Here is a 24,378-nt window from a genome sequence, read left to right as displayed (position 1 = left end):
GCTGTGTTGGACGTTCGCCTTCAAGACTAATTTAGAAAGAGTAGAAAGGATGATTAAAATTAGATTAATCCATCTCCCTTGCCCTGGTATTAACACCTACTTTGTCTTAATTATGATAATCTCCTGGGATGCTAGGAACTCCAGTGTGTATACCTGTAATTCTTGTGCTTTGAAGGTGGAGCAGCATCGGGAGTTCAAGGCCAGCCAGGGCTATGTAATGGAGACCCTGTCTCAAAAAAAAAAAAAAAAAAAACAAAAAAAAACAAAAAAAACAGACCAGGCATGGTGGTACACACCTTTAATTTGAGCCCTCTGTAGGCAGAGGCCGATGGCTGTCTGAGTTCAAGGACAGCTAGGGCTATATAGTTAAGACACTGTCTCAACAAACAAAGAAAATACCCTTCCGTCTTCAAGCCTCCATGCCGGTGAAATGTGCTTCTAAAATTAATTCTGTTGATTGTCCTCTTCAGGTGTACGTGACTGCGGAGAGCCGCTTTAGCACCTTGGCAGAGCTTGTCCACCACCATTCTACAGTTGCTGATGGGCTAGTGACCACACTTCACTACCCAGCACCCAAGTGTAACAAGCCAACCGTCTACGGTGTGTCTCCTATCCATGACAAATGGGAAATGGAACGAACAGATATTACCATGAAGCACAAACTTGGGGGCGGTCAGTATGGAGAGGTTTATGTTGGAGTCTGGAAGAAATACAGCCTTACCGTCGCTGTGAAAACACTGAAGGTGGGTTGCTGAGAGTTACATTTCCAGACAGCTTTGTGTGTGTGCTAAATCACTTGGAAAGATTGGTGTGCCCTTCTTCAACTTTGGAACACTTTCCACCCACGGGTGCCAAATACTTCAGCAAATTGTGCTGATTAACTTATTGCCATTGCTGACAGAGCGGGGCAGATTATTCACTGCAGTGCAACCCACGTGTGAAAAAGCCTTCTCTCTGGAGGCTGTTGATACAGAGCTCGGTGGGAATTTAGAAGCAAATTATAAGTTCTGCTGAGAACAAGAAGACAGAATTCTTCACACGCAGTCTACAAATCCTAAGCTCCCTATTTTGGTCTCTCTCCTCATGCCTCCCTCCCCACGTCCTCTATCTTTTTAGTTAAGGTAGAAATGACAGGGCCTCACTGAGTAGTCCAGGTTAGTCTCCAAGTGCTGGGCCTACAGCTGTTACTGCCTGCCCTTGTTTGTAAATTCACACAGGTCCTCTTCCTGCTCTTACTGTCTTTTGTTTTTAAGCCTCCTGGTATAAAGTCACGAGTTGCCACTCATTCTGTGCCCTGGTGTGTCATTCATGTGTGCTGTCCTCGTGGGTAGTCATGAGCCTGGTCTACTAAGCATATTCTGGATGTGAAGGAAGCAGGGAAGCTGTATGACTATGCTTCTGCTTTCTTTTTCTTTTTTCTTTTTTTTTTTTTTTTTTCTGTTTTTCGAGACAGGGTTTTAGTGCAAAGCCCTGACTGTCCTGTAGACCAGGCTGGCCTTGAACTCACAGAGATCCCCCTGCCTCTGCCTCCTGAGTACTGGAATTAAAGTCACCACTGCCCAGCTGATAGGCTTTGTTCTTTAAGAAACACGGACTCTAATTGGAAGACCAAGCATTAAACTACCAGGAAACTGAATCTCTCTCTCCTCTTTATTATGGTTAGTCTGACACTGGATAAATTTGAGGATATATATTTTTAATTTATTTAATTTTATGTGCATTAGTGTGAAGGTGTCAGATCCCTTGGAACCGGAGTTACAGACAGTTGTGAGCTGCCATGTGGGTGCTGGGAATTGAACCCGGGTCCTTTGGGAGAGCAGACATTGCTCTTAACCACTGAGCCATCTCTCCAGCCACCAAATTTAAGGATATTATTCTTAGTTGTTCTTCTATGGTGCATATTAGATTGAAGTAAAGTTCCTTAAAGTAATATGCTAAAATGTTCAAATGATGATCTTTTACTTTAAAAAATATTTTTATTGTATGTATGTGGGTGTTTTGCCTGCATTTAAGCCAGAAAAGGGCATCAGAGTTCTGTAACTACAGGTGATTGTGAACTGCCAAGTGGTGCATTTGGTGGGGACCAAACGCAGGTCCTCTATAAGAGCAGCCTGTGCTCTTAACTCCTTAGCCATTTCTCCAGCTCCCTTTTACTTTTATAGTTGGAGTAGCTTTGTGAGTTGACTTAAATGAATGAGGCAGGTTTGACCTCCTTTTTGTCTTACCTTCTACCTTGAACAGGAAGATACCATGGAGGTAGAGGAGTTCCTGAAAGAAGCTGCAGTGATGAAGGAAATCAAGCATCCTAATTTAGTACAGCTGTTAGGTAAGAACTCAGACCATAGATTTCATAGGCCCATGCTCCCATCCCTGCCCGTTGTCTTTAGATTGTGTTTTTGCAGATTGTTCTGTTTTGTTCTAGCACTGTAAACCACGGGAAATGTTATCTTGATCTGGGGGTATACCCCAGTGGTAGAACACTTGACTACTAAGCATCTAGTCTTGGTCAGTCTTAGTGCTACATACATATGCGTGCACACACTTACACACACACACACACACACACACACACACACACACACACACACACACCCCTTCACATTTTAATTGGCAAACTGTTTATTTGGGTTGATTGCTTTTTTAAAAAATGACTTATTATTCATTTCATTTTATATGTATGCATGCTTTGCCTGGATGTATGTTTGTGCATTGTCCAGTGAAGCCAGAAGAGGACATTGGATCCTCTGGAACTGGAATTACAAGTGGCCATAAGCTGTCTTGTGGGTGCTAGGGATCAAACCTGGGTCCTCTGGTAGAGTAGCCAGTGCTCTTAACCACTGAGCCATTTCTCCAGCCCCTTTAAATTTTTTTTTTTTTCACTTATAATGTAGAGGCGTTTTGCCTACATGAGTGTCTATGTACCACATGAGTGCCTAGTGCCCTTGGAGGCCAGAGGAGGGCATTATATCTCCTGGAACTAAAGTTACACATGGTTGTGAGTTGCCATACATGCTAGGAATCAAACCTAGGTCCACCAGAAAGAGCAACCAGTGCTGTTAACTGCTAAGTAGTCTCTCTAGGCCCCAGATTGATTTCATATGTAAAACTGTCCAGTTTGTGGTTTTCCAGATTCAGAGTTCATTGCGACTATAAAGGAACCTTTGACTAAACATTGTTTTCCTTTATAATTGGGCCTTTCTGTTTGTTTTCTCAGGACAGAGTTTTTCTGTGTAGCCCTGGCTATTCTGGACCTTGCTCTGTAAACAGGCTGACCTCAGACTCGCAGAGATCCTCCTGCATCTGCCTCCAGAGTCCTGGAAGTAAAGGCATGTGCCGCCACCCCCAGCCATTTTCTTTGAATGCTAAAATTAAGTTATCCTCAAAGAAAAATTTAATGTGGAATCTGCCAAATTATCAGTGAAATCCTTGCCTATGAAAAGCTTTTTACAAAGCGCAATTAGAGGCAGGCGGTTTCACCATAGCCTAAGTGCTGTCACTCTAAATTAACACAGTTCATACACTGTTGAAGGGGAATGTGGGCACTTAACAAAACTGTAGAAATTTTGGTCTAACCCCTTGTCAGGTTAGTGCAGAGACTGCTTTTGCTTCACAGGCAGATACTAGAAATGTCTCTGAAGCTTCAGAGAACAGTATGGCATACTGTTTTTAAGTTTTTATTGTATTTATTTCATAGAATGTGGTGAAGAGTGTCAAATTGTTCTTGGTCAGGTGTGTGTACCCTTGAGCCGCCGTTTTACATTGTGACTGAATACATGCCGTATGGGAATCTGCTTGATTATCTCCGGGAATGCAACCGCGAGGAGGTGACGGCAGTTGTGCTACTTTACATGGCCACTCAGATCTCTTCTGCAATGGAGTATTTGGAGAAGAAGAATTTCATCCACAGGTGGGTGAGCCTGGCTGTGGCCTCTGACTAGCCACAGCACTCTTTCTTGACATGAAGGTCAGGGGAACAGTGGCCAGAGCTTTTCACTGAATCTTTCTGTTACAGTTGCAAACGCGAAAACTGTTTTGCCTGACACTATATCCAAGGTTCTCTGCTCCACCTAGTGGCCATACTTTTAAAGTAACATTTGTCTTAGGAAAATGTTTTAAAGCCTTTAGGGGAGGGGCCTGCTGCTACCCAGTTGTACTTAAAGAAGTTCATTTTGTCCGTTGGCTTTATTCTGCCCCCTTGTGGGGACTCAATTTGTAGTAATAATTAGTGAGTTTTTACCATATTGGTGATTATCGTCAAGTACTTCAATGTCAGCAGTTTCTAACCAAGTATGCCTGTAGCACAGAGAAGCAAGACTAGAGTGTTCACCCTTGTCTTTCTCGTCATCAGCTGGAATAACACAGGGTTCTCTTTCCCATAGAGACCTTGCTGCACGGAACTGCCTCGTGGGAGAGAACCATGTGGTGAAAGTGGCTGACTTTGGTTTAAGTAGGCTGATGACTGGCGATACCTACACTGCTCATGCTGGAGCCAAATTTCCTATTAAATGGACAGCACCTGAAAGTCTGGCCTATAATACCTTTTCAATTAAATCTGATGTTTGGGGTAAGGTTGACATAATTTCTTACATGTATTGTTTTGGTTTCTTTGTACATGGTCTTAAATTTTTTTTTTTTAACATAAGCTGTAGCTGGCCTAGTGTTCATTATATAGTCTAGGGCAAAACTTGGGCATTTCTTCAGAGTTTTTTTTTTTTAAGACATATTTATTAGGTACACAGTGTTCTACCTGCATGCCAGAAGGGGGCACCAGATCTCATTATAGATGGCTGTGAGCCACCATGTAGTTGCTGGGAATTGAACTCAGCACCTCTGGAAGAGCAACCAGTGCTCTTAACCTCTGAGCCATCTCTCCAGCCCCTCTTCAGAGCTTTTATGATGCTCAAAAAACAAAAACAAACAAAAAACAGAAAAACAAAAATAAAACCTAAGTTGAGAGGGTGTTGGAAACAGTTGAGAAAGAATGTGGATACCTGCAATACCATCACTCAGGAGCCTGAGAGAGCAGGCTTGGAAGTTTGCCGTGGGGCCAACCTGGGCTGCTTAGCAAGTTGAAGGCCACTTTAGGCTACATAGGGATGGAGTACAGTGCAGTGGTGGGGTACACTGGATCAACCCCAGCACATGAGTTAGCAAGGAAAGAACTGTTAGTGTCCAGCTGGGGTATGGTAACGGTGCCTGCAGTACCAACATGCTGGGTGCTCGTAAGCTCAGATCCTTTCAGTCCGTGAGTTTGAGACCTGCCTAGACAATGTGATGAGACTCTATGTGAACAACTAAGGAGCTTGGCCTGATGGTGTAGGCCTCTGATCTCAGCACGCAGGAGCCTGAAGGAGTAGGAGCATGAGGTGTGCAGGGTGGCCTGGAATATATAGTAAGTCCTAAGCCAGCCTAGGCTATGTCAGAGCCCATATTTAGTAAAAGGGGCTGGGAGGGGAAGCCCATGCCTTGAAGGAGAGTCCATTCCACACTCATACTGCACTGGAGCATAACTGTCTTTCCTCTCTAAAGCTTCCTGCTTTTCATTTGAGGCTTTGCTCATTTCTAGACTTCTATCACAGTGAACACATTATATAGGGAAGGTCTGATAACTTTTCATTTACAGTTTGACCTTGTCCTGAATCTAATTTCTACTGCCCTGAGAAATAGAGACTAACTAGAAAAACCCAATAGACCAAATTAGTATAGGAATTTTTACTTGGGGCCAATAGAAATATGTTTTTTAATCCCTTTACACAGCTTTTGGAGTACTGTTGTGGGAAATTGCTACATATGGAATGTCACCATATCCAGGTATTGACCTATCTCAAGTCTATGACCTACTGGAAAAAGGATATCGAATGGAACAGCCTGAGGGATGCCCTCCTAAAGTGTACGAACTCATGAGAGCATGTAAGTGTTTTGCATGTTTGTGCTTTGAAAAAGAACCAGCAACAGAATGGCTCAGTCTTGTCAGACTGGATCCAGTCTCTTAACAGCTAAGGAGCTTGCACAGTGTGTGATATAACATTGAGTCTTATTAGAATCCTAAGAATATGGAGCTGGAGAGATGGCTCAGAGGTTAAAGACACTGGCTGTTCTTCCAAGGTTTTGAGTTTAATTCCCAGCAACCACATGGTGGCTCATAGTGAGATCTGGTGCCCTCTTCTGGCGGGCAGGCACACATGTAGGTAGAGTGCTGTATAAATAATAAATAAACCTTAAAAAAAAAAAAGAATCCTAAGAACAGTTGTCTGTGGCCCAGATATAGTTCCAGTTTCTCAAAAATCAGTAGTTACTAAAGACTATGATTTTAAAAGTAACTTCTATTGGGCTGAGCGATGACTTGGTGTTTAAGAGCACTTACTCTACAAGCATGAAGACCTGAGTTCAAATCCTATTAACCACATAAAAAGCCTGTCCTGGCTGCACATGCTTGTAACCCCAGTATCAGTGATCTCAGGTGATCCCAAGAGCCCACTGGAGAGCTAGCATACTTAGCTGAAGTGGCAAACTTCTGGGTCAGTAAGAGATCCTATGTCAAGGCAATAAAGCATAGAACAGTAGAGAAAGATGCCCTGTGCTTTTTCTCTGGCATCTGCATCCAAGTACACACTCCCATGCATTTACTACACAAATAAAAACCAAAAAATAATCTCTTACATACATGAACAAAAGCATCAGCTTGCTTAAAGCTGCAAACATAGGAAGCTGAGTAGAAATGAAAGCGTATTGTATTTGCACGTCAACTGTACTGTTTTTTTAGTGTATTTTTGCACTGAGCATTTGTGTCTCATGCTACTCTTTATCGAGTGTGAGCTTGTTAAAGTTCTACACTCAGTTTTTAGGAACCTGGGCATTTTGGGGAAGGGAGGAGAGATGGTATCTCATCATGAAACCCCAGCTGGCCTGGAACTCACTGTGTCTAACAAACTGGCCTTGATCTTATAGTGATCTGCCTGCCTCTGCCTCCTGAGTGTTGGGATTAAAGGTATGTACTACCATGGCCAGCCAATTCACTTTTTAATTTTTATTTTTTTATTTCTGGGTCACGCGTATGTGTGTATGTGTGTATACGTGCACGCGCTGGACTATTAGTATGGAAGTCAAGGAGAGTTTGTGTCAGTCTCCTTCCACCATGCGAAACTCAGGGATTGAGCTTGGGTTGTCAGGCTTAGTGTCGAGTAAGTGTTACCCACGGAGACATCTTGCCAGCTCCTTAGTTCACTTTTTTAATGGGGTAAAACTTTACATTTTCTCTCCACCTTTTCCTCATTTTTGTAGTAGTGGGGATAGGAACCAGGGCTAAATAGGATTAACACCAAGGAGGGGGCACTCACACCTCCAAGGCCCCATAGTTCACGTGTACAAGCTGTAACGTGGACATGCCGTGGAGCGTGGACCTGCTGCCTGGTGTGCCGCTGGCATGAGTCTGTCAAAGAGGCTATAAGTTTTCTTCTGCCACAGGCTGGAAGTGGAGCCCTGCCGACAGGCCCTCTTTTGCTGAAACCCATCAAGCTTTTGAAACAATGTTCCATGACTCCAGCATCTCTGAAGGTGAGTCTTGAGGCAGGGGATTGACTACTGGTGGCCAGTTGCAGGGTAGTGATGGCAATTTCAAAACTGGGAAGCTCCTACAGTTTTTGACTTTGACTTTTTAAAGATAATGAGTTGACTTTTGGTCTTATTCTCCTCCCCCCCCCCCCTTTGAGATAGGGTTTCTCTGTGTAGCCTTGGCTGTCCTGGACTCGCTTTGTAGACCAGGCTGGCCTTGAACTCAGAGCAATTTGTCCCTGTCTCCCTGAGTTCTGGGATTACCGGCATGTACCACCATGCCCAGCTGTGATAACGGTATTTTTATATTTTTTAGTTTTGAATTTTTCTATGTCATATTTCATACTGAAATTACATTTTTGAAATTTACTCAGTCTCTACAAAGAAAGCAATAACAAGTAGTTCTTAAATAACACAATATAAAGAAGATTAAAAAATAAGTGTGAAAATATTCTTAGGGCCTGGAGAGATGGTTCAGCAGTCGAGGCATATGTTGCACTTGCAGAGGGCCAGACCAGAATTCAATGCTCAGCACCTATTCTGGGGTGACTCACAAATAACCTGTAACTCTTTTGGGGTCACCACAACATGAGGAACTGCATTAGGATGGTTGAGGACCACGGCTCTACAAGTTCCATTGCCCTTTTCTAGCTTCAGTGGGCACCTGCACTCATGTACATACACACGCACATAGATGCACACACACATGCATAATTAAAAATGTCTTTAAAAAATATATATTCAACTCTAAGCCACATCTAAGAGAAGACCAAAACAAAACCAAAAAAAAACCGCTATCACAAAATTCCATTTCTAGAAATTGTGAGTATAACCAAGATTCAGCTAGACAGATGTAGCATCTGAGTATAGCTTATAATATAAAAAAAGTAGGACCAGCTTAAACATCTAACAGACTTTTGATTATATAAACATATAACTGATACTTAAATTACATCTTTAAGTATATTAGGCTATCAATAGAGATAAACCTGGCTTTACTCAAGAAATGGATATATGAACATGGGTAGGATATATTTGGGCACATGCAGGAAGTATATTTATGGGCACAAGCAGGAAGTTGCTTGCTTCTGTATGTAGTGCTCCTGAATACTCGCAGAAGTCAAACAGTGAGCAGAAGGCACACCAGTTCGCACAGCACTAAGAGGCTGAGGCAGGAAAAGCTCAAGTTCAAGGCCATCCTAAGCTACATTATGAGATTAATAAAGTTAATACCTGCCCTTTTATGACAGTAGTAAGACCCTGTTCTTGGAGAGCCAAGGATACAGAATTCTTAGTTTTATCTGCCTATTAGATGTTGTGATAGTTCTGAAATTTTGTACATATTTTTCCTTCCCTTTATAACTGCGTGTAATTGACCTTACAAGTTGAAGTTTTAAAAAGTTAGAAGAAATCAAAAAGTTAAATTTTGTCTTCTAGTGATTTTCACATGGGATAAGAAGGGGAAACAAGTACAATATTGGCGTTACAATAAAAATATTTTCATCCTTCTCTCAAGTTGTTGTATCACACACACACATACACCAAATAAGTGTAATAAAAGTTTATCAAGTGTTGACAAATGTATGCAATGTAATTGGTTGTTTGGGAGTGAAGAGCACAAAGCATATTTTTGCCTTAGTAAAGACCACAAAGCCCGTGGCTCAGTTAGATGAGCCAAGGGTGACCAACAGGGTGAACAGGATTTTGATAATCAAGTTCTGGTTGTTTGCTGGCACTGTTTCGAGTGTTGTTCTGATTTTGGTACTTGGGCTTGAACCCAAGATCTCATGAATGTTAGATAAGCACCCCAGCACCTGAGTGACGTCCTCAGCTCAAAAGAATTAGGTGGGGCTTTTTTTCCTGTTGTAGTGGGTTAGTTGTGTGTCAAAGAAGAATAAATTTTTATTACTCTCCTTTTTACAGAAACCTGTAACCTAAAAATAGAAATGTCTATAGACACAAATCCCTTTTATTCAGCATCTGAACAGCATTTAGTGAGGTTATCCAAATGCCTAGTGAGTGGGTAAAGCTGTGAGCAGCATCACTCACCAGCAGGAAATACAGATTAAATCGTACGATTCCATGACATGCCTACCAAGTATGTGAAATTAAAGTTATATACAATATTAACAGCTGCAATTCTGGTAAGCATGCCAAGAAAGTAAGCAGAGCATTTATACACAGCTTATTCGCCGTGGGTGCCAGGTGTTACGGCTGTTACATTGGTCAGAGCCTGATGAAGATCAGTGTGCACCCCATGACCTTTTGGTTTATACCAATTAACTATACCTGAACTTGTGAGCCAAAAACAAAAACAAACAAAAAACCCCACAAGTATCAGGTTGTTCCTAGCCACATTTCACACTAACTAAAACTGGAAACATCCTAAATAAAATGAATTTTGGTAATCTCATCCGTCAGAATTGTGGCAATGAGGAAGAGATCCTGCCACATGCAATAACATATAAGTCTGTAGGGATAGTGTTGAGGAAGAGAAGTCGTCCATAAGATGTTACATGGGCCTGGAAAGTGCTTCAGTTAGTGAAGCTCGGGCACAGGTCAGGGGCCCGAATTAGATCCCCAGCACCCACGTGCAAAGCTGGGCATGACCACACACACCTGCGGGAGATGGAAGTAGGAAGCTCACTGTGCTTGCTGCCCTGTCAATCTAGCTGAAGCAGTGAGCTCTTGGCTGGTGAGAGACCCTGTCTCAATTGGGGAAGACACCTGGCATCGGCCTCTGATCTCCATGTACATGAGTGCCTGTACACAGAAGGCTTTACACTCTGATTTCATTTCTATTTGAATCTGAATTCATTTCATACATAAATTGTATGTTCGATTTTGTTGTTTTCAAGGTGACATCTTGCCATTTTGCCCAGGCTGGTCTCATATTTTGGGGCTGATGGAATACCTCCCTCCCCAGCCTCAGCCTTGTGAGCAGCTGGGACTGTAGCACAGACTGTGCACCCAGCTGCTTGTATGTACTTCAGTCTTCTGCTCTCCGTTTTTTCTTTTCTCAATTGTTCTTGAGAATGCCTTGTTCTCTGTCTTATATTGTCTTTTTACCAGACTTTGTCTTTCTTACAGAGGTAGCTGAGGAGCTTGGCAGAGCTGCCTCCTCATCATCTGTGGTTCCATACCTGCCTCGATTGCCTCTGCTTCCTTCCAAGACACGGACCCTGAAGAAGCAGGGGGAGAACAAAGAGAACATAGATGGGGTCCTTGAAGCCTCCGAGAGCCTGGCCTCCAGCTCGGCACCAGGTAGGAGGGGTCAGAGCAAAAAGTGGATCCCTGAAGAACCAGGAACTGTGATGCTGTGGGCCTTGGTCCTGCACTTCCATCTCCATGCAGCTGCTACCAGCTCTTGCTTTCTCAGCCCCTGGCTCCCTTATAGTTCCCCAGATAGATGATGACAGGTGCATCTGTATTCTAGAGAAGGGGCAAATTCAGACAAACCAGCAAGGGTCACCACTAATATCCACATCACAGTTGAAACACTAGTCACTGAATCAGTGATTGATTTGTTAATTTCCTGGGTATTGCCAACATCTGACATTTAGTAAATGCAGGTAGAACTTTCTAATTTATCACCTCTTGTCTTTCCTGTTACTGATTGGCTATTTCTCAGCAGGATTCATTAGAAGTGCACAGGCCTCCAGTGGGTCCCCAGCTCTGCCTCGAAAGCAAAGAGATAAGTCACCTAGCAGCCTCTTAGAAGATGCCAAAGAGACATGCTTCACCAGGGATAGAAAGGGAGGCTTCTTCAGCTCCTTCATGAAAAAGAGAAATGCCCCCACACCCCCTAAACGCAGCAGCTCCTTTCGAGAAATGGAGAATCAGCCCCACAAGAAATATGAACTCACGGGTAACTTCTCATCTGTTGCTTCTCTACAGCATGCTGATGGGTTCTCTTTCACTCCCAGCCAGCAAGAGTCGAATCTGGTGCCAGCCAAGTGCTATGGGGGGAGCTTTGCACAGAGGAACCTCTGTAATGATGACAGTGGTGGGGGTGGGGGCAGTGGCACTGCTGGGGGCGGGTGGTCTGGCATCACAGGCTTCTTTACACCTCGCTTAATCAAAAAGACACTGGGCTTGCGAGCAGGTAAACCCACAGCCAGTGATGACACTTCCAAGCCTTTTCCAAGGTCCAACTCTACATCTTCCATGTCCTCAGGGCTTCCAGAGCAGGATAGGATGGCAATGACCCTTCCCAGGAACTGCCAGAGGTCCAAACTCCAGCTGGAAAGGACAGTGTCCACCTCTTCTCAACCAGAAGAGAATGTGGACAGGGCTAATGACATGCTTCCAAAAAAATCTGAGGAAGGTGCTGCTCCAGCCAGGGAGAGACCAAAAGCCAAACTCTTGCCCAGAGGAGCCACAGCTCTTCCCCTGAGAGCCCCTGATGCAGCCATCACAGAAAGTGACTCTCCAGGGGTAGGGGTGGCTGGAGTGGCAGCTGCCCCCAAAGGCAAGGAAAGGAATGGTGGGACGCGACTTGGAGTCGCTGGAGTCCCAGAGGATGGAGAGCAGCCAGGCTGGTCTTCCCCAGCCAAGGCTGTAGCTGTCCTCCCAACCACTCACAACCACAAAGTGCCAGTTCTTATCTCACCCACTCTGAAACACACTCCAGCTGATGTGCAGCTCATTGGCACAGACTCTCAGGGGAATAAATTCAAGCTCTTATCTGAGCATCAGGTCACATCCTCTGGAGACAAGGATCGACCCCGCCGTGTAAAACCAAAGTGTGCCCCACCCCCGCCGCCAGTGATGAGACTACTGCAGCATCCGTCCACAGGCTCAGACCCTGAGGAGGAGCCGACGGCCCCACCTGCAGGACAGCACACTCCAGAAACCCAGGAGGGAGGAAAAAAGGCAGCTCCAGGGCCAGTGCCCAGTAGTGGGAAACCTGGGAGGCCCGTGATGCCTCCACCCCAAGTGCCTTTGCCCACGTCTTCCATCTCGCCAGCCAAAATGGCCAATGGCACAGCAGGTACTAAGGTGGCTCTGAGAAAAACCAAACAGGCAGCTGAGAAAATCTCAGCTGACAAAATCAGCAAAGAGGCCCTGCTGGAGTGTGCCGACCTGCTGTCCAGTGCAATCACGGAACCTGTGCCCAACAGCCAACTGGTAGACACTGGGCACCAGCTGCTCGACTACTGCTCAGGGTACGTGGACTGCATCCCTCAGACTCGCAACAAATTTGCCTTCCGAGAGGCTGTGAGCAAACTGGAACTTAGCCTACAGGAGCTGCAGGTGTCTTCCACAGCTGCTGGTGTGCCTGGGACAAACCCTGTCCTTAATAACTTATTGTCATGTGTACAGGAAATTAGTGATGTGGTGCAGAGGTAGCCATTGTCAGCCTAGGGGGAAAAGGCACACATTTCTGAGGGGAGAGGGAAAGGGACTCGTTTTCCTGTGTTCTTGTTTTCAAAAGTAAAAGACTGATACTTGAGTGTGTTTATGTGAAGTACCTCAGATCCCTGAGTTCTCACGTTTACAGGTTCATCTCAAAATAGCAAAAAGGAAATCACATAAGTAGATAAGACATCAGTTTGGTGGATCAGGGCAGTGTGGACAGAATTGGAAACTGCACTGGAAACTGCATCATGTATACGTCATAAAAAAGTACAGCCTTCCCTGTCTGGAATGGCCTGTGGTGATCCATTGGGCTGCTCTCAGTTGTTCCGTATCACGAAACGGGCCTTGACCTGGCAGGTCCTGGGGTTGGTTGTGCTTTAGTTCACCCTACAAATTTGGGGAACAGAAGAAAGTAAAGTGAGGGATGTAGCAGGAGTGTTTTACTCAAGGCTGGTGGAAGTGGCTGTTGGTCTTGCTTCCATGGATCATTGCTGCTGTGTCAAGAACTGCAAATTAGATGGCTAGAATACTCATCTGGGAAACATGGCCCTTTCAATCTGCTTTTGCCGTGCTTGCCATGGGTGTATTAGTTGGTGCAGGAAGTACAGAATACGAGAGAAGTTTAGTCGGAATGACCCCACCAAAACTCTCAAGGTGATGAGTAGTCACTTCCCCTCTTCCAGCATGTTACTTCCTGTGGGCCAGTGTCCACTCACTGCTTCTTGGTGGCTCTCTGTAAACCATGGGTGTAGGGGCCCTCTTGGTGGTTCTTCTCTGTCCCTTGCTGGGCAGGCTGTCTTCCTTTATATCTGGCAGCATTCAGGGCATTACCCAGCATCAATGTTGAAAATAGTGGTCACTACAGGTTCTCATAGGAGAGACTTCTTTTGCCCCTGAATACTGACGTAATGGCCACGTGAGCAGCTATACATAATCTTTTGTTAGATAAAATACCAAGCAGATACAGTACCTTTTGAAAACTGGCCCAGAGGCCTGAGACTGAGGAGCTTGCTTAGTCCACATAGCTACTTGTACCTTTACCCTCCTGAATACCTTAAGCTAATCTGGGTGGACAGTAGGGGAATCATTATTGCCTCCACAGTATTCTCATGTCCTTTTTCTTCGCTCACATATTATCCCCAACCCTTTGTTGCACTTGGAGTTTGTGTTGGAAATATATTTATTTTGTCCTTTCATCTCTATCTAAGAATGCATAATAAGAAGGGGTGGGTTATTTTCAGGGAGTACCAGTTAGATCCAGAAACCGAAAGGTTTAACCTACAGGTAGGTTTTGCCCTTGAAAAATGGGCATTTCCCTTCCCTAATTACAGTTATGGAAGCTATTTAATAGAGTAACATGGAACAGAACAGGTTATATATTATTGAAGTTTTTGGTGCTGGAACTGTTTCCAGTTACTGGCTTTTACTTTGTGAACACCCCTTTTATTCTTCAGAGAGAACCCAATACAAAATGTCCTGGTTTTTCTCCTTCCAAAGGAGTGTTAATGTGGGAAGATAGGAATTCAGCACTGAGCAGTGTTTTCTTCCTGACTGTCACTGATCGGCTGTCACGTCACTGCCCATCTTTTGATCTATTAATTGAAGGCAATAGCCCACATTCTCAAGAGTGTTTTGCAGACTAATACACAGCTTCCTTTGAGAGCTTTTCTCGAAAGCTCTTTACTTAATGTTTTTACGTTGGGCAGCTTTTCATTCTCTTTGCTGAATCACAAATAAGAAACTTTAGAACTGCTGTCTTGACAATAATTGGGCCAGAATCCTAAGGGGAAACTATTTCAAGTTGCATTTGGCATCCTTGACCAAGGAAGAAATTTAGTTTTCATTATAAAGAAATAAAATGTGGCTACATATCACTGCTGCTCCAGATAAGGCTCAGGGTAAGAGGAGGCTTGGGGTGGAGGAGACGGCCCCTGAAGGTTAGTGTTCCCACAGCTGCATTCTGGCTGCAGAATCAGGTTGATGCCCCTGTAGTCTCTGGAAGAGAATGCTCCCTCCTCCTCCTTTACCACTCTCTGCCATTGGATTCACCCATAAACTTGAATTTATTTTAGCAGTTAGCTTTGTACAGGTGGAAAAGAGAAAGCTAAAATTTGAGGCCATTATTAATGCTGCTTTTAAAGTTTATCTCTGTCATAGTGGGATATCTTAAGCAATGGTTGTTTTCAGGTTTGGGTCTTGTTTTGTTTGTTTGTTGTTGGTTTTCCCTTCAGAGTTCTGAAAACAGGCTTGGAGAAACACTACTGAGTCTCTCGGCTCTCTGCTTTTCTCAGTCTGAGGTGCCAAGTCAAGGCCATGACCTGCTCACAGAGGGGCCTCACTAAATCCCTGAGTTTAAGTGACTTTTCTCTCAGTTCTGTCACGAGTAGCATTGGCTGTTGTAGCACAATTCTCTCTGCATGATCAGGAACTGTGGAGTTGTCAGGGATTGAGGTCTTGGGCCAAAGAGGCATTGTCAGCTTGCTATGAAAGAGTTATTTGGGTTTGTCACGTATCTGCCTGCAAGGGGCCAGCTTAGAAAAGGGGAGAGAGGAAAAAAAAAAAAACAAACCAGCAAATTATAAGGTTTGAATCTAGAGAAAACTGCTTTTAGAAACTAAAAATGTAATCTCTTGTATAGCCTAAAAACAAAGCAGATGGCAAGAGAAAAGGTTCAGGGTGTCTGGCAGTTCCTCAAGCCGTTAGATCTATGCATATCTTTGGATTGTCACAGCTTGATTACTTTCATATAAAAGTCTTGTGATTTCAGTTGGATTTCCCACCTTCAAATGCAATGTTCTATATAGAATATATTCTAATTATGCTTTATAGGAAGCTTTTTTCAAGCTTTGGGTACAATGATATTTCACATTTTCAGGTGATTCTCATCATGACGTTCACAGAGAGACCTTAAAATTGGCCCTTTGTAAAAGATGTGTTTTGCAGTGACTTGCACTGAATTGAACATGATACACCAAGTTTTGCTCTGTCATGTAAGAAACTGATTTGGTCATTTTCACGATGGCCTGTGTAAGGTGCGTGCTGCACAGTGGACACTCCATGGTGTTAACTGCTAGTGACAACTCCTGACGCAGAAGCACACGTTAATCCTCCAGAGGGTTTAAAGGAAAGTGGTGAATTAGCCCAACTCTCTATTGGAATTTGGGGTGGGTGGGGTGAGACTAGCGAGTGTGTTTCCCAGAGCTTATCCAGGTTTCACACACTCATCACTGGCAGAAGAGGAGGCTGGAAATATTGGCTGTCACTAGTCCATGTCCTGGAGCAGTCAGTGGCAGAGCTGAGGCTAGAATGCAGGAGCCCTGACACAGCAGCGTCGCTCCACACCTGCTGCCTTGTGAGATGCTCAGCTAGACAATCTGCACACTTGGTGCCGCACACTTCTAAAGCACAGGCTCTGGCAGGCCCTGGCCAGGAGGGGCTTAGATGTTCAGTAATGGCAGTGTAGCTGGACAAGCCACCGTTCTTCCAGACCTCAGCCACACAGAAATCTGCACTTTGTAGTTGAAGAATACCAGCTTCAGTTGTTTAAAAACAAAAAAGAAAAAAAAAAAAAACAGTCCTACATTCCTTTTTGTTCAAAAATAAATCTGTCGTTTGGTGTCATTTTAATGACTGTGAGATAGTGTGTCTGAAAGCACCTTGAGAAATCAAATGCAAACCAGCTGTACAGTTGTATTACAAATGTCTGTACAGGGTGACCCAGCTTGGAGCTGCAGCTAGAGAATCACCTCCATAGTTTGTTGCGAAAGTATCTATGAAACTGCTAAATGAGTATGTGAAGATCCTGCAAATGTTTGCTAACAGTTCAGAGCTAAGGACCTTCAGAACATTAGGGACCAATTCTTTGGTTTAATTCTCATCTTTAAAGTAGTCAGGTGACAGCATGTGATCAACAGTAACAACACTAAGGCAAGAGAGTCAAGCTCAGACCAGCCCGGGCTGCAAAGTGAGACTGGAGGAGGGCTTGCTCCCTTTGGAGCCCGGCGGCTCTCTCAGGCCCTGGACAGGAAGACGACGGCCCTCTTTTTCTTGCGCATTCATCTACTGCACACATGCTGGGCTCTTGGCATCCTTGCCATGGTAGGAGCAGACTCATTTCCCGTTGGTGTTGACAGCATCTTTTTAAAACATGCCTTGGGGGCTTGGAGGGGTTAGGGGAAGAAGACCGATGTACTTGGAGAATTTCTAGAATTTTCTATTGGTTATAAACAACATTGGCATTTATCATCTCCTTAAAAAGTAACTGAGCTTAACTCACCTATTAGTTCTACCATGATAGTCTGGTAGCTAATAACCTATCATACGCTCAGGTGGCTGCACTCTATATTCTGACCACCCTGTATTTTTCTAGTAAATCATGCCGAGGCAGCTTACATCCAGTTTTGCTCTACTCAGACCTCTCCGTGTTTTTCTGCCTTTGCTAGTGATATCATTGTCACCGTTAGGCCATATCTTCCTTCAGGGGAGTTGGTATGGGGTTGAGAGTCGTCTTTGTTCCTGTTCTTAGTGATCTTGCATGCCTTAACTTGCTTCCTCGGAATCTGAGATCCATCTTTTTGCCCTCAGCATCTGCTATGGCCAGTACTTTTTATATTTCCTGTCAACTGCCTTAGGTTCATCAAGCCAGTAGCCCAGTTCTTTGAAATTGCCTGTTTCTGTTTGGGTTTTGTAGGCATGCAGAAGCCTAGAGTAAGGCAGCTCCAAGGGACCCTGCACACAAACCGGCTGAGGCAGCCCAAGGGTTTCTATGGCTCCCATGCTGCCATTGCCTCTGAGGCAGAGAGGTGAGGCTTCTAAAATTTGGCGTACTCCTTAAGTCTTATACATAGAGTTCCAGTTTTTCCAGCATATTGGGTCAGTAGCGCTTGGAACAGTGGCTCCTGTCACCTGCGCTGGTCAGCAGAGCGCAGTGGCCCAGCTTCACTGCTATTGCCTATGGTCCTGCTACTGAGGAGGCTGGCGTGACTCACCCTGCTCTCGAGCACTGGCAGCTGACTCTTGGCTCCAGCTTGTTTTTATAAGGCTGCTACTTGTGTGTGATAACTTTCCTTTTGGACTAGCTCCCCAGGTGCCATGGGAGGACCCTGGATAAGGTGTGGGGCAGTTTATCTTGATTAGAAGCTGCCAGAAGTCATCCTCAGGATTGTACCTTCAAAGATGGGTCCTGAGTGTTGCTGGGAGAAATATGCCTGCTGGGTTGGTGTGCATAACTATTGAACTAGAGCTGTTGTACAAGCCTCACCAGGGTTCAAAGTCCCTGTTGGTTCAGCCCCCCACTCATCTCTGCAAAGGAGATGCCAACTGGCAGGTTGCTGCTACACCTTTCTTAGCCCTGTGTGATGAGCTGAGGGAAGGAAGCCCCTTTTGGACCTGTCCTTCCCTCCCCGCACACTCCCTTAGCTCCATGTACACCTGTAAACCTGATGCTGTTTACGTCTCCTGGATAATAATAATCTCATTTCCCTGTCACTGTAAACCTGAATACAGTAGCAGAACCCTGGTAGCCAGAACGGACAGGTGAGTGGCACACTGAGTGGGTCTGCAAATTTACCGTCATCTAAGGGTCCTCGGACATAGTATCTTCAGGGAAGAATAGGGCTGTTCTGCAGGTCCTGAGTTACTCAGCCGTTCCCAGAGTATGGACCCTAGTCCGTTAGCACATGGAGGAGGCATTGTCATACTAACAAGGTAGTGAAAGGAAATGCTGCGGATTCTGTGGGTGGAGCTCACAGAAGCAAGCTTAGGCTTGCTTCTGAGCCTCTGAATGGTTTAACATCTTGTTTTTTGCAACCATACAATTTAGGGCAGGTGGGACTTAATAACAATTTCCCATACGTAGGTTCCTAGTTTTCAGCAGTTATAAAACAACAAGTTATTGTTGAGTCAGAATAGTGCTGCAGAGGGCTGCGGTGCTCCAGGACCATTAGTTCCCACATTATGTTTGGTATTCTTAAGGACCCAAGCTGTGCATTGGGAGTGGCAAGAATGCTGATGGTCAGGGCCACAGGAACGAGCATTCTTGATCTCCACGGCCAGCTTCCACTATGCCACCTGACCTCCATCTTGAGAAATGGCCTTCAGGGAAAATGAGTATTCAGAAATTAAAGAGAAGGTGAGGTTCTCTCTGCAGCTCCTTATCACCTGTGGCAGTGATGTGGTGAGCATGCCGCCTCGAGCAGCTCCCTGAGCACACTGCACACACAGACCCGTACTTTGTAGCCCCTGCACTTCCTCCCCTTTGCAATCTGGTTCTGTTGTGACTATCAGTGGAGAAACGCCGATTTGTGCTTGCTTGGTAAAAGTAAATATGAACATTTTGTGGTTGATAGAACTTTGTCCTAAAACTTGCTAATTCAGACTCTTTAAAACTAATGTTTATACCAAAGGTTACACTGCAGGCGTAGGTGGTGCACAGAGGGTGACGCCCACAGTGGGCGCTGTGTGCATTGCTAGGGGGACACAGTGCCCAGTGAGACCATATGGGATTTAACTAAAACACATCAGTCTTGGGTCACACTACCACTGCTGTCAAGTATTTGTTCTTAATTGTTACTGTAATATATTTTCAGTTGTTTTTCTAATTTAATTCTCTCACTCTGTTGTCTGACTGTGAACTGCTAACAGTGTTAAACTTGATGTAAATAAATGATGCCCTAGGCAGGGACTGCTTCCTGCTGTGTCTCACAAGGTTTGCAAGTTGTGTTTTGTTTTAAATAAAGGTTGAAATATTTTATCGGCAAAATGAACTTGAGTTGGAGTATTTTTCCCAGGATTTCAATTGACAGGGAAGCTAAGCAGATTTTTACAGGCATTCAGTAGTAGACTGTCAAGTCTAGAAAATGACACATTCTTGGTGGTGTGTGCGCTGTGCTATGAATCCTCATCCTGTGGTGAGTGTTGTACATGCGGTACCTTCTGGAGCCTGGGCTGGCAGATGTCAGGTGAGTGTGTGTGTGTAAGGTGAAGTGATTACACGGAGACATTTAATTGTCTGAAAATCCATTCTGAACACAACTACAAATAAGTTCTTAAAGTGTTTTGAGACAGGTATTAACAGAATTAAGTAGAGATCCTCAAAGAACAGTCTTATTCAAAATTACTTACCTTTTTTTTTTTCATGCTTTTGAGACAGGGCCTCATGTATCCTTCCCAAGGTGGCCTCAAACTTGCCAGGCAACCAAAGACGACCTTGAGGTTAGGATTCCCCTGCTCCGAGGTCACTGTTTTATACCACCACACTCTGTTTCTATGGGTGCTGGCGTACCTGATAAGCAAGCACTCAACAACTGAACAACACTCCCAGGTTCCAGTATCTTTTTGATGCGTTTGTACACATTCGTTGAGAAGTGTGGTGTCCCTGTACATGTGCACGCTGCACTAACGCAGTCGGTGTTGGGCGTATCCATGATCTGTTTTCATGGTGGTGAGAGCATGAAAATCCTTGGGAGCTCGTGAAATACTCTGTGCAGTATCCTTACATAGTGAGCCACTGGGGCAAAACGTGGTGACGGAGTTCTCTCACCTGGCTGTCACTTTGTCGTGGTGGCCGCTGGCCAGTGCGTCCACTGTGGCCCCTCCTCTGGCCCCCAGGCCCAACCCCGGGCCTTGGTGCACTCCTCCCTCCATGAGATCAGTTTCTTGACATTCCACATGAGTGGGGTCATTTTAAGTAACATAATGCCTTCCACATTCATCCACGTTGCCACAACACTGGATTTCATCGGGTTTTATGCTCAAATACTTTTCTCATTGCGTGTGCGTTTCTAGGACCCCAACGTCTTTGATGAAATCTTAGGCTGGTTCCATCTTATATCTACCAGGCATAGTGCTGCACTGAACATCTGTGCAGATGTCTGTCTGACAAGATCCCATTCTCCTCACTCTCTCTAGTGAATTTGTGCTTATCTCAGTATTCCCAGAATTCTGTGTACACTGGAATATCATACATTATAGCATATTTAAAGCAGTCCTGTTAAAAGCATTCTGTTGCTCACATTTTAGTGTATATAAAATTACACATATTTATGGGATATTATGTGTTTCAATCATTGTTTACACTGCATAATGTTGAAATTATGTTAAACACACCTCAAACATTAATTTCTAGTTTTTTGTTTTTAAACAGAACCTTACTGCGTTGTCATGACTGGCCTCATTCTTACTATGTAGATCAGGTTAGCCTTGAACCCTGATCATCCACCTCTCCTTCCTGAATGCTGGAATTACAGGTGTGTGCTACCATGTTCAGCCTCAAACCTTTCTAGCTGGTGTACCTATCTAAAGCCTTTCTGTGGGGGAGGGGTGGTTGATACGGGGTGGCAGCCTTGGCTGTCCTGGACTCACTTTGTAGACCAGGCAGAGATCTACTTGCCTCTGCCTACCAGAGTTCTGGGATTACAAGCGTGCGCTACGGCGCCCAGCTCCATCATTTTTGAACAAAACAAAAATGGAGTTTTATTTTTCTGTGAGTGTTTGTGTGTGTTCGTACCCTCAGGGGCTAGAAGAGGATATTGGATCCTTGAAGCTGGAGTTACAGATAGTTGTGAGCTCTTGGACATGAGTTTTGGGAACCAAATTCAGGTCCTGGATGAGCCATGTCTATCTTAATATTCAAGACAAAATTTCTAACTCCTGCAGTATCCACTGGGGCCTCTCCCTGTTCCCTCCCTCTTTCCTCACCTCCTGCTCCCCTAAAGGATTCCCTATTTCCTTACAATAATTTTATAGTTTCAGATCTTGCATCTGTTTGTTTTGTTGTCTTTTGAGATAGGGTTTCTCTGTGTAGCCTTGGCTGTCCTGGACTCATTTTGTAGACCAGGCTGGCCTCAAACTCTAATCCGCCTGCCTCTGCCTCCCTGAGTGCTAGGATTACAGGCTTGCACCACTGTGCTCGACTCAGATCTTACATTTGTATATTTAATTCAAACTTAGTTGTTTTAACTGAGTTTTTTTTTTTTTTTTTTTAATGCTTTTTGTTTTGCCCTTTTGTGGTGCTGGGGATCAAATATGCTAGGAAAATACCACTGAGATATTCCTAGCCCTTGGTTTTTGAGACATCTCATCATGGAATCCAGGCTGGCCTTGAACTTTGGTTCCTAAGCCTCTGCCTTCCAGGTGCTAGAGATCCAGGTAACCACCTCCATGTCAAGCTATGCACAGTGCCATGCATCACCTCTATACCATTTCCGTAGTGCCTATGCCAAGGTGCATTCTTCCCAACAGTGTCTCAGCATCCCTCCCTCTTCTGGGTCCACCCTAGGATTTGCTGTCTTACTCTGATTGGGTAAGGTGTTTCTTCTGAGTGGAACCATTTTTCCCTCTGGATGGAAGAGAGAAGCTCATGCAACTTAGAATCACAAACCCCTTCCTCTAGGCTGCCAGACACTGAACAGTGGCTGCAGGAGAGAGACTTCGAGGGAGTTGCTTACATGCTACATTGGGCAGAGGGCTCCAGGGATGCAGCTTTTGAGTCACCCTTGCTAGGAGAGGCTTTTCAGTGATGCAGCCACCAGAAAGTCACCCAAATTCCTGTCACAACCCCAATAAATTCATTGATTCACCAGGGTAGACTTGGATGGAATTGTCTCTTTGGTCTGGCATTAGTGTCCTGTTGAGGTGAATAGAAGTTTGTTCATGTCTTTTGTATCTGGAAAAGCTGCATGATGCTATCTTTCAGCTTGGTTGACATTTCCATTTCTTAGGATGAACACTTTGTTGTTGCTTTTGTCTCTTTCCTGAGACTTTCCTTTATAAATATTCTATGCATGAGTGTTTTGTCTTTATGTGTGCACCACACGCATACCTGGCTAGTGCACACATGCCCAGAAGAGGGTACTGAATCCCCTGAGGCACCAAGTGGGTGCTGGGAACTGAACAAGTACTCTGAACCACTGAGCAGTCTCTCTAGACCTCTTGACCGGGTTTCGGTGTATAACTGCCCCGGCTGTCCTGGGCCAGGCTGGCCTACGACTCACCGAGATCTGCCTACCTTTGCCAGGATTAAAGGAATGTGTCACACTTTTGTACTTGATTTATTGGGTTTATTTTTATTATTTATTTGTGGGTTGGTTTTTTTGTTGTTGTTTTGTGAGACAGGGTTTCACTGTGTAGCCCTGGCAGTCCTGAAACTCACTCTAGACCAGGCTGGCCTCAAACTCTATCTCTAACTGCCTATCTCTAACTCCTGACTGCTAAAATTAAAGGCGTGTGCCACCGCCACCTTGCAAGTTTATTTCTTTTAATTGCAAGTTTTATTTATTTATTTATTTTTTGAGTTTTGTCAGGTGTTTTTTTCTTCACCTATTGAAATGTTCCTATGGTTTTTACCTTTTGTTCTGCTAATGTGATATATCACATCTAATGGATTACAGGGGTTGAGCCATGCTTGTATGGCCATGGATGAATTCCTTTTGTTGTGATGTTATATTTGGTTATATGGTTTGTTAAGGATTTTTGTATTGTATTGATCAATGGGCTTTTGGGTTTGGGGTGGTAATTTTTGTTTGATTAAATTAAATTTATATCTTTGTCTGACTTTGCCATTAAGGTAATGCCTCATGTATTGAATTTGGAAGTATTCCTCTTTAATTTTAGAGGCAGTTTCAATAGAATTGGTATTTAGTGCTTGTTTGTCCAATAAAAACCAGCCTTAAACTTCTAAACCCTTTTCCTCAGCCTCCTTGATGCTGGGATTACTAATGTGTTTCACTACCCCCAGGTTTTTAAATGTATTTATTTACTTACTTACTATAGAGACAGGGTTTCTCTAACATAGCCCTGGCTGTCCTGAAACTCACTGTGTAGACCAGGCTAGCCTTGAAGTTACAGAGATCCAACTTCCTTTGAAATAAAAGGCTTATGCTACCATGTCCATCTCAGACTTCTAACTCTTTATAGATCCAGGTTTACTGGCACCAGCCTGTAATACAGTTTAGAAGATGAAGGCAAAAAATCAAGATCATTTTGGAATTACATCAAGACCAGTTTTGGCACATTGTCTCAAAAAGACAAGGTCTTGCTACGGAGCCCCAGCCAGTTGCAAACGCAATGGGCAGTCCAGGTTTTCTTAAGCCTGGCAGCCTCCTGCCTCAGCCTTCTCAGGACTAGAGTTACAGGTGCGTGCTCCTGTAATAACACACATAGCTATTTCATTTTCACTTATTTCCACCGTGATGGTAGACTCATTTTGACCTTGTTGTTTTTCTAGTTCTAGGGCACAGCGCTACTCTGAGATGTGTGTATCGGTGCGATTGCTCAACTGCTTTCCTTATAGGTTTTGTCTCAAGAAATTACAATTTTTTCCGTCTTAATCTGTCCACTGACCTTTTTGGTTGTTCTGAAGAGGGTAAGTCTCTGATGATCCTCTCCTGCTTTTCTGCTTCTATGCCCTGGTGACCACGAGGCATTTCTAAGGTCAGTCCTGTTAGCTCAGGTAAGAGCTGCTCAGCT

At 44.3% G+C, this 24,378-nt stretch overlaps 1 protein-coding gene across 5 annotated transcripts in view; it reads left to right on the top strand.

Annotated features, from left to right (window-relative positions):
• Positions 1-19,664, top strand: part of Abl2 (ABL proto-oncogene 2, non-receptor tyrosine kinase) — a 98,685-nt gene extending 79,021 nt beyond the window's left edge. For 2 of the 5 annotated variants that reach the window (XM_055624466.1, XM_055624470.1), the window contains exons 5-12: positions 471-743; positions 2,242-2,326; positions 3,730-3,907; positions 4,380-4,564; positions 5,758-5,910; positions 7,465-7,554; positions 10,642-10,815; positions 11,186-19,664. In XM_055624466.1, coding sequence (XP_055480441.1) covers positions 471-743; positions 2,242-2,326; positions 3,730-3,907; positions 4,380-4,564; positions 5,758-5,910; positions 7,465-7,554; positions 10,642-10,815; positions 11,186-12,903 — 2,856 coding nt within the window. In that variant the 3' untranslated portion in view covers positions 12,904-19,664. Of the gene's footprint in view, positions 1-470; positions 744-2,241; positions 2,327-3,729; positions 3,908-4,379; positions 4,565-5,757; positions 5,911-7,464; positions 7,555-10,641; positions 10,816-11,182 lie in introns of all 5 variants that reach the window. The other 3 variants (XM_055624469.1, XM_055624467.1, XM_055624465.1) reach the window with 3 other exon arrangements.
• Positions 19,665-24,378: the final 4,714 nt, after the last annotated feature.

This window comes from Psammomys obesus, unplaced genomic scaffold, assembly GCF_907164565.1.
Source record: "Psammomys obesus unplaced genomic scaffold, mPsaObe1.curated_primary_1811, whole genome shotgun sequence".
NCBI classification, from domain to species: Eukaryota; Metazoa; Chordata; class Mammalia; order Rodentia; family Muridae; genus Psammomys; species Psammomys obesus.
This window is presented reverse-complemented; position numbering and strand designations above follow the sequence as displayed.